Genomic DNA, 10,756 nt, shown 5'->3' on the forward strand with positions numbered 1-10,756 from the left:
CTGTTTAAATGAATCGGTTGAGTGAATGATTCAATGACTCACTCAGTAAGAGAGTCAAATGCTTAGTTCCTGAATGAATCAGCCTTTTGAATGAATCGGTTGAATCTCAATGACTCACTCATTAACAGAGACTCACATTTAAAGTATATTTTCATTGTTTAAATCATTTCTAATATCAATATTTAAGGTTGTATGCTGTTTAAAGCATCAGCACATTATTTCCTCATGTGTAACAGCAGGTTAAACTCATTCGTGTCCGTGAAAATGATCTAAATCCACTTCAGATGAGCTTCTGTTTCCTCTGACCTGCAAACATGATGAATTATGATGATACAGATATCATTTCATTGGTAACGGCCCTATTGTGTCTCATTAGAATTTAATGTATTGATTAAATGTAAGAAATTGGCACAAAAGATGATGCATACATTTACTTAAGTAAAAAAAAGGCTTAAAGGTAAAAAAAGAAAAGCCCATGCACTTCAGAAAATGCTCTTCTTACTCAGTATTTTTGTCTTGTGTCTAGTCCAAATACCTAAATATTCTTACATTAAGAAACATTTACTAGACAAGCAAAAGAGAGTATAATATAGCAAAATAATCTGCCAATGGGGTGAGAAAAATAATCTTAATTCAAACAGAAAACAAGATTATTTTTCTCACCCCATTGGCAGATTATTTATCTTATTTTAAGCAAAAACTCTCTTCATTTTGAGTTCTTTTCCCCAAAACAAGACAATTACTTTTGCTTGTCTAGTAAATGTTTCTTATTTTAAGATTTGTTAGATGTTTGGACTAGAAACAAGACAAAAATACTGAGTAAGAAGAGCATTTTTTGCAGTGTAGTCCTATTATCTAATCATCATATTGATAAAATCCCAGTAAATACGGAGATATTATTTTTCATCAGTATCACAAACCCCTGATGTAATCAGCGCTGCTCATGAATTATGCCACGGCTCATATTAGAGCTGTGCGATATTGATTATTAATTGTGATATATTGCTCAGCTCTAGTTCATATCCTCTGATGCTCATTCTGGATGATCTGACCTTTGACGATCTGCTTGGCACAGGTGTTGTAGACCTGCTCCTGAGTGGTGTTAGTGGGAAACACACGGTCAAACGCAAACGACTTCCCCTGCGGACACACACACACACACACCGACACAACAGACACGTCATTGTTTGGACTCAGATATTGATTAAAGCACTAATCACGTCACAGGATCCAGAACAGACTGTGCCATCTCAGCTGCTTTCACTGTACACTGACTTCAGATTTCAGCTTAGGCCAAAAATATGAGCAATAACCGTTCCATATCCATCAGCAGCCACTCCCTGCAGGAGTCAAACGCTCTCATATTCATAAACACAAAACCAGTCATAATCTCACGGCTTATCTGTGTGCCAACAATACATTACAAGACTCAAATCATTAGGATATTAAGATCATGTTCAATGAAGATATTTAGTACATTTCCAACCGTAAATATATCAGAAATGTATTATTAGTAGTAATATGCATTGATACGGACTTCATTTGGACAACTTTAAAGCAGATTTTCTCAATATTTCGATATTTTTGCACCCTCAGATTCCATATTTGCAAACATTGTCCCATCATAACAAACCATACATCAGTGGAAAGATTATTTATCCATCTTTAAGATGTCGTATACATCTCAATTTCCAGAAATTGACCCTTATGAGTGGTTTTGTTGTTTAGGGTCACATATGTTTACTTTAGATTTTAGCTTAGTCCTTAAAAAAATATATTCTATACCCTCTGTGCCTAATAACTGTCCCATTCCCATCATCCGCCATTCCCTGCACACATTCAAACTCTCCCTCATATATATATCTGTATATTTATGAAGTGTTAACGAACTGAGAGCATCATATTTATTTTGCTCGCTCAGATTAGGCCTCCAGCCTCTATATGTGCTGACGTCATTCTGCCGGTCGCGCGCATCATCATCATCATCATCCTCATCCTCATCATTCGTTTGATGGTTTAATCTAGCCGTGTGTGTGTTATTTCTGCTGTAGGTGTGTGTGAGGTGAACTTACCCCGATGATGACGGTGTCGTCCCCCTGGAAGGTCGGCAGGAATCGGTCTCCGCGCAGGATCTCGGCCTGATTGAGAGGCCGGAAGCGGCAGAGCACTTTAATATTACACTCAGCTGCGGGGTCCGTCATGATCACAGATAATAACGCGGCTTGATATTAAAACAGAAGGCTGTGTGTGTGCGTGTGTGTGACGGCCTGGACTCGAGATAATAGCGTCTGCGCGATGTCTGCTGTGTGTTTCTGAAGCTGCTGTTGTGTTGTTTTCTGCAGGCGTCGAGCTCGCTGTCCTTGGTGTTCGGGAGGTTCGTGCTGCGGATGCTGTGCGTGCGCGTGCTCGTGAAGGATGCTGCTGTTGTCATGAGGGATGCGGAGGCAGGGCGTGTCCGCTGGACCACTCGCGCAGGTGGGCGGGGCTCCAAGGCGCACGTCATCGTCTTCCGATTCTTCCCCTCGCTGATTATTTTCGCGTAAACGCGTTCGTGTCTGGCTTCTCGTGTCATTATTCAGATCTTAAATAAGTATAATCTCTGCTCTTCTGGAGGAGGCTATGAACCCGCTGTCACGTGATGTCTGTGACTTTCCTCAGCGCTGCTCAGGATGGACCAATCACAGCCAGTGTCTGGACTATTCTAGTCATTCACATATTTTGATTTTGGCAGTTTTTATTTATATTTTAAACAGCAAAACTAGGAACAATTATAATTTCCAGTGTAAAAATAATATGTGTCCCAATAAAATCAAATGTGTGTGTGCCATAAGGAAGTATACCCATTGTCACATGGTGTGTATTTTTATATTTAGTAATGTGTCCCTAGCGAGAGCAGACTGGGCCCCAAACTTAAGAAATAAATAACCAGGGCCACTGCTCAGGCAGAATAATAATAATTTTAATATTAAAACAAAATATTAGTGTTATTCTTCTTACAACTTTAGACCTATACTGTTAAAAAAATAAAAATAACAACAATACATCTAAATATTAAATGCTTCCAGTTATTTTTAGCTGTACAAAATACCTTGTGATGCTGCTTGATATTGGATATAGTTTTTGTCCCTTTATTTTAATTATAAAATTATTTTAAGCACTTTGTTATTTTCCTCCTTATTTCCCTACAATGGTTAAGTCAATAAGTCTCGCCTTTATAGGAAAGGGCAAATATATCCCACAATGCATTGTTTTTTAAAGTATATCAACACTCATGTATCTGCCGAGAACAGCCGTACCTTAACGGTTTTGTCCAAATGTTCAAAGTTCAGTAGGTTACTGCAATGTCCGAGAGTCTCTCCTGGTTTTTCTTATTGTGTGTTTTCAGTCGGCGCAAACAAGAAACATTTATTTCACGCAAGAACACTGAAACTGCAGCTCTTGTGGGCTGTTCCCGGTCTGCAGTGGTCAGTATCTATCAAAAGTGCTCCAAGGAAGGACCAGTGGAGAACCGGCCACAGGGTCATGGGCGGCCAAGGCTCATTGATGACCGTGGGGAGCGAAGGCTGGCCCGTGGGGTCCGATCAAACAGACGAGCTACTGGAGCTCAAACTGCTCCAGAAGTTAATGCTGGTTCTGATAGAAAGCTGTCAGAATACACAGAGCAGCTCAGTTAGCCCTCAGCCAAAATGCCCGCCACACCTGAGTCTCCAGCCACGATGGCCGCCACACCTGAGTCTCCAGCCACGATGGCCACCACACCTGAGTCTCCAGCCACGATGGCCGCCACACCTGAGTCTCCAGCCACGATGGCCACCACACCTGAGTCTCCAGCCACGATGGCCGCCACACCTGAGTCTCCAGCCATGATGGCCGCCACACCTGAGTCTCCAGCCACGATGGCCACCACACCTGAGTCTCCAGCCATGATGGCCGCCACACCTGAGTCTCCAGCCACGATGGCCGCCACACCTGAGTCTCCAGCCACGATGGCCACCACACCTGAGTCTCCAGCCATGATGGCCGCCACACCTGAGTCTCCAGCCACGATGGCCACCACACCTGAGTCTCCAGCCACGATGGCCACCACACCTGAGTCTCCAGCCACGATGGCCACCACACCTGAGTCTCCAGCCACGATGGCCGCCACACCTGAGTCTCCAGCCACGATGGCCACCACACCTGAGTCTCCAGCCACGATGGCCACCACACCTGAGTCTCCAGCCACGATGGCCACCACACCTGAGTCTCCAGCCACGATGGCCACCACACCTGAGTCTCCAGCCACGATGGCCACCACACCTGAGTCTCCAGCCATGATGGCCGCCACACCTGAGTCTCCAGCCATGATGGCCGCCACACCTGAGTCTCCAGCCACGATGGCCACCACACCTGAGTCTCCAGCCACGATGGCCGCCACACCTGAGTCTCCAGCCACGATGGCCACCACACCTGAGTCTCCAGCCACGATGGCCACCACACCTGAGTCTCCAGCCACGATGGCCACCACACCTGAGTCTCCAGCCACGATGGCCACCACACCTGAGTCTCCAGCCACGATGGCCACCACACCTGAGTCTCCAGCCATGATGGCCGCCACACCTGAGTCTCCAGCCATGATGGCCGCCACACCTGAGTCTCCAGCCACGATGGCCACCACACCTGAGTCTCCAGCCACGATGGCCGCCACACCTGAGTCTCCAGCCACGATGGCCACCACACCTGAGTCTCCAGCCACGATGGCCACCACACCTGAGTCTCCAGCCACGATGGCCGCCACACCTGAGTCTCCAGCCACGATGGCCACCACACCTGAGTCTCCAGCCACGATGGCCACCACACCTGAGTCTCCAGCCACGATGGCCGCCACACCTGAGTCTCCAGCCACGATGGCCACCACACCTGAGTCTCCAGCCATGATGGCCGCCACACCTGAGTCTCCAGCCACGATGGCCACCACACCTGAGTCTCCAGCCACGATGGCCACCACACCTGAGTCTCCAGCCATGATGGCCGCCACACCTGAGTCTCCAGCCACGATGGCCACCACACCTGAGTCTCCAGCCACGATGGCCACCACACCTGAGTCTCCAGCCACGATGGCCGCCACACCTGAGTCTCCAGCCACGATGGCCACCACACCTGAGTCTCCAGCCATGATGGCCGCCACACCTGAGTCTCCAGCCACGATGGCCACCACACCTGAGTCTCCAGCCACGATGGCCGCTACACCTGAGTCTCCAGCCACGATGGCCACCACACCTGAGTCTCCAGCCATGATGGCCGCCACACCTGAGTCTCCAGCCATGATGGCCGCCACACCTGAGTCTCCAGCCATGATGGCCGCCACACCTGAGTCTCCAGCCATGATGGCTGCCACACCTGAGTCTCCAGCCATGATGGCCGCCACACCTGAGTCTCCAGCCATGATGGCCGCCACACCTGAGTCTCCAGCCATGATGGCCGCCACACCTGAGTCTCCAGCCACGATGGCCGCCACACCTGAGTCTCCAGCCACGATGGACGCCACGCCAGAGTCCTCTGCTTTTGCAGCTTTGGCTGTATGTGCCACAGCTATATTGTGTGTGTTGGCTGCTCACACACACACACACACACACACATCGGCTCCAGTCCCCGTCCAGAGATGAGCTCACTGTGATGGTTACTCCTGAATGTGTTTCCTGATGTTGCTCTCTGTGGATACTCTGGGTTCTGGATTATCTTTGTTTTTAATAAATCTTTATGCTTGCATTTGGATTCTCACTCGGCCTCATCCCTGCTCACACTCAACAGCAGGCATGACAAGTTTAAAACATACTAATTGTAAATACATTTTGCCATCCTTAAATACATTTTAGGAAGGGCTGAATACCAAGGGAAAATACATAGGTTGGTGGGAACATCTCCAGCCAAAGGGCAGACCACCATCTTCTAATACTTGAATCTGTTCAGGGCCGAACACAGACATTTAAAGGGGCAGTGGCCCAAACTAAAAAAGGAGCCCTATAAAGGGGGTTGAGTATCATTTAATATAGAGAATGAATAGCAAACCTTTTACAATCATAATGTAAAAACAGTTGTTTTAGAGCTAATTCAAATTATGTTGTTGTAATTACTCCTCCAAAAAGTTGATTATTCGCTAATTTGATCTCATATTTAATGTGTTTATTTTGTACATTCATGTAGAAATGAGATTATATTACTGAAACTATTATATATTTATATATTTATTATATATATATATATATATATATATATATATATATATATATATATATATATATATATATATATATATATAATTTATTGGAAACAAAAGTGTTGGTAATGTTTGTCAGTTTTGTTCAAGGTAATTAAAGCAACAGCTTCTCAATAACTGAAGAATATCTGAAAGTATGGTATTCGAGTTAAAGATATAATAATTAACATGATCATAAACAGTGGCTGAGTTTAATATTTGGGACATGACATGGTCAGATGCAGATGAAATATCATATATCTATAACTGCAGTGTTGAACTGAGCCTCCCTTTGCTCTTTCTCACTGTTTTCTTTTTTGTGAAGTTTTTGTCTAAAGTGTGCCAACAACAGCAAATGTAGTGTTATTTAGCTCAGATCAGATATAACCATTTGATAAGGCAATTATCTTCCTAGAGCGTGGATATTTTGCATAAGTTGTTAGCACTATAAGAAGACCAGGAATAAAAATGTGCATATGTCTTTTAAACAACCAGATACTTCTGGTCTTTTAACAATCAAAAAGATAATTGTTCAAAGAAAACAAATGAAGTGAGCAGGTGTGTAAAGACCATAACTAAAAGAGACGCTCGCTACTGCTTGATCTCAAGACATGTTGTCCTGGTGATGATAATAAATAGGTCTAAAAAATATATTTATTGTGACTGTTCGGTGCATATTTACATTAAAAAAGCAAACATAAAAGTAACCTGAATTAGTTTTGATATACAGTAATTGGTAAAGTAATTCAATTACTTTTAAAAAAAGTAACTAGTAACTGTAACTAATTACTAATTTTCAGTAACCTGCCCAACACTGTATACATCGTTTTAATGTCTTTAAATGTTTTATGTTAAGGAAACCTTTCTTCAAATGTGTGTGTAAACAAATTTAGTTTAATAAAAGCATTCCCCTGATCTGAAGTCACTGTTACTCCTAAACAAAGCACATCGTTTTCGAACATTTTCACTTCAAATACACACGAACCCCCCGGACAGACACACATTCATTTAGATGGGGACAGTGGGGGGAGGATAAACAGATGTCCAAAACTGTTTATTTTATTTATTTTTTTATATGAAACAGGTTATGATAAGCCAGAGATCCTTTAAATTTGACACACACTAGTCTATACTTCGCTCTCAAAATAAATCTCGGTCAAAGCAACTTAAAATGATGGAGCATGTCATAATCACTAACTTTTATAAAAACAAAAGTTCACATTGTACACTTATAAGCCTCATTTTCCTTTAATGTAATTTCATATTTTACACAAACTTCCTATTTTACATAAACTATTATGTTTTGTGCTCAAATTATATATATTCTAAACACAGTTTTACATTATATGCTGGTATTAACTTATGATCTGTGATTACATTATAAGTTGCCACATTGTTTTTATAATGTAATACATCTCTCTCACATACTCATTATGTCTTGAGAATTAAATTAAGCATTTTATTTAATAGTAATAATGCAATAGTTATAATACTTATATTATGTGCAGTTTTTACATTGAGTTTCTTCACTCGCTCAGGGAAAATAAAATTCACTCAATTTTGGCTTAATGATCTGAAAAATGTCACCATGTGTTAAGTATTAGAGATGGATACGCACATTTCCTTTTGACTGTTGGGATTATGAAATGCTTTGAGATATTTTGTTGCTCCTTTCCCAGAAAGAAAGAATGGAAACAGATCTATTTTGCCTCATTGCATCCAGCTGCAACACAGATGCACCAGGTTTCACAATCAAGTGTGAGAGTGTGAGACCAGACAGACGCTGCCAGAAGTAACATGTGCCAGACATCTTTCCAAACTTGCAATGAGAAGTGTTTACAAACCTGTAGTCCAGAGTGTTTGCTTCACAAAATCACAGAGTGAGGCAGAACTTATATTATTTTATAACATTCTGTACAGTGATAGAATTGGTGTGGAGAAGTGTCCAGTACTTTTTTTCCTCTCTCAGTGGATGCATAAAATTTCCTGACAAAATAAACATGTGATAAGGTTCGTTTGTGTAAGGAAGGAAGAGGACAAGGGGGTCGGTTTGACTGCTGACGCTTCTCTTTATTAGAACAAAAACTCAGTCTCTTCACACGGCTATTGCCAGTGTGTATTTCTCTCAGTCACTTCCGGGTTCCGGTTAAACGTTCCGCTTCCGGGTCAACGTGTCTCACAACTCAATGTCCGTGGGTGTGTGTGTGTGTCGCGTCAGCAGTCCCTCTCTCTCTCCTCGATCTCCGGTTCCACCTAGGTTTTATCCCCTCTCCGCGCTCATTACTGGAACGAGAGACAGGTGTTATTAATCTGCTTCCAACCCACTCACTTACCGCTCGTCCCGCGGCTCTCTCTCCCGCTGCAGACCTCGCTGAACCACGCCCCCCTTGCCACATACCCCCACCGCCCAACTCAGGCCGGGGACCGCCCTCACATGCTGCATATGCCGCTGCCAATCGTGACTATAAATCACTATGTCATCCAGGTACGCAGCAGCATATGCAGCATGGGGGCGCAAAATCCTATCCATGAGTCGCTGGAAGGTTGCGGGCGCCCCGAACAAGCCGAAAGGAAGCGTGACAAATTGGTGTAATCCAAACGGCGTGGTGAAAGCTGTCTTTTCTTTGGACAATGGAGACAAGGGGATCTGCCAATAGCCCTTTGTTAAGTCCAGTGTCGAATAAAATCGAGCCGTGCCTAACCGATCAAGCAACTCGTCAACCCGCGGCATTGGATACGCGTCGAATTTCGACACAGCGTTCACCTTGCGGTAGTCCACACAGAACCTGACCGAGCCGTCTGTTTTGGGGACCAAAACTATCGGGCTCGCCCAGTCACTGTTGGACTCCTCGATTACTCCCATGTCGAGCATTGCGCCTAATTCTTCCTGAACTACTTTTTTCTTGTGTTCAGGCAAGCGATACGGCCGGCTGCGAACTACCACGCCCGGCTCGGTCTCGATATGGTGCTGAATCAAGTCGGTACGTCCCGGTAGGGGCGAGAACACGTCAGCGAACTCCGCCTGCAATTTTGATAAATCAGTGAGTTGTAACGGTGAGAGGTGATCTCCCCCAGGGGCCAGCGCGACTGATTGCGCTTTAATGCTCGCCTCTGGCCCGAGATCATCCTCTCCCCCGATCACCGTTGCCAACAACACTGATTCCACCTCATTCCATTTTTTTAGCAGGTTGAGGTGGTATATTTGACGTGCCCCGTTCCTATCGGATCGTATCACTTCATAATCGAGCTCTCCTATCTGTCGTGCGACCTCAAACGGCCCCTGCCACTTTGACATTAATTTTGAGCTCGACGTAGGGAGTAGAACGAGCACTTTCTCTCCCGGTGTGAATTTGCGTAGTTTTGTACCCCTGTTATATGACCGGCTCTGGCGGTCCTGGGCTTGCAACAAATTCTCCCTAGATAGCCGCCCCAAGGTGTGGAGTTTTGTTCGCAAGTCCATGACGTACTGAATTTCGTTTTTGGCCAAAGAAGGTCCCTCCTCCCAAGTTTCTCGTAGGACGTCCAGCACCCCCTGTGGCTGTCATCCGTAGAGAAGCTCGAAGGGGGAAAACCCCGTGGAGGCTTGTGGAACCTCCCGCACGGCAAATAAGAGGGGTTCTAACCACCGATCCCAATTTTTGGCGTCTTCCTGTACGAACTTACGGATCATGGATTTAAGAGTGCGATTAAATCGTTCGACCAAGCCGTCCGTTTGTGGGTGATAGACGCTTGTTCGAATGGATTTAATGCCCAATAATCCGTAGAGTTCGCTCATCGTGCGTGACATAAACGCCGTGCCTTGATCAGTGAGGATTTCTTTCGGAATCCCCACTCGGGAGATCAGACGAAACAGTGCGTCCGCAACACTCTTCGCGGAGATGTTGCGGAGAGCCACTGCCTCCGGATATCGTGTTGCGTAGTCCACGATGACTAACGCAAAACGATGTCCGCGTGCGGATCGCTCTAATGGCCCGATGAGGTCCATCGCAATTCTCTCGAAGGGGACCTGCATTAATGGAAGGGGGCGCAATGGCGCTTTTGGGGCGGCCAGTGGATTCACCAACTGACATTCAGGGCAAGACGCGCACCACCTGCGCACATTGTCATGAATGCCTGGCCAAAAAAATCGGGTCATTAAGCGATTCAGTGTGGCCGCCTGCCCCAGGTGGCCCGCCATCGGGTTCGAGTGAGCCGCCTGGAAAAGCATTTCCCGGCGGCTCTTTGGTACTAATAACTGGGTTGTATCCACTTTTGTCTGAGTGTCTTGGGTCACTCGATACAACCGATCCTTAATTATGGCAAAATAAGGATACGTGACGGGCAATGCGGGTTGGAGAGACTTGCCGTCGATAGAGCGGACCTGCTGAAATGCATGTTTTAGGGTCTCATCTTGAGACTGCTCCAGAGGGAAGTCATCGCGGTCCGAGAGAATCAGTCTCTCGACCCCGCTCGGTTCCTCTGAAGCTGTTCCCAAGGGTCCCGTATCAGTCTCGCCAACCTGCACTCGCACCGCCCCGTTCC

At 45.4% G+C, this 10,756-nt stretch overlaps 2 protein-coding genes across 3 annotated transcripts in view; both read right to left on the minus strand.

Moving 5' to 3' along the window:
• The window catches only part of kif5aa (kinesin family member 5A, a), a 40,363-nt gene extending 37,809 nt beyond the window's left edge, over positions 1-2,554 (minus strand). The window contains exons 1-2 of one of the 2 annotated variants that reach the window (XM_067442983.1): positions 2,073-2,554; positions 1,053-1,140 (exon numbers count right to left, since the gene is read on the minus strand). In XM_067442983.1, coding sequence (XP_067299084.1) covers positions 1,053-1,140; positions 2,073-2,201 — 217 coding nt within the window. In that variant the 5' untranslated portion in view covers positions 2,202-2,554. The remainder of the gene's footprint in view (positions 1-1,052; positions 1,141-2,072) is intronic. The other variant, XM_067442984.1, reaches the window with a different exon arrangement.
• A 1,116-nt stretch (positions 2,555-3,670) lies between these two features.
• LOC137075795 (mucin-19-like) lies at positions 3,671-5,455 on the minus strand. Its single transcript, XM_067444750.1, has one exon. It carries the CDS (start codon positions 5,453-5,455, stop codon positions 3,671-3,673), a length of 1,785 nt encoding a protein of 594 aa, XP_067300851.1.
• Between the last annotated feature and the right edge of the window lie 5,301 nt (positions 5,456-10,756).

This window comes from Pseudorasbora parva, chromosome 5 (genome assembly GCF_024679245.1).
Source record: "Pseudorasbora parva isolate DD20220531a chromosome 5, ASM2467924v1, whole genome shotgun sequence".
NCBI classification, from domain to species: domain Eukaryota; kingdom Metazoa; phylum Chordata; class Actinopteri; order Cypriniformes; family Gobionidae; genus Pseudorasbora; species Pseudorasbora parva.

Bases quoted from the DNA above. Each gene is read 5' to 3' on its own strand.
- LOC137075795 (XM_067444750.1), bottom strand. From the start codon at position 5,455: ATGGCTGGAGACTCAGGTGTGGCGGCCATCATGGCTGGAGACTCAGGT.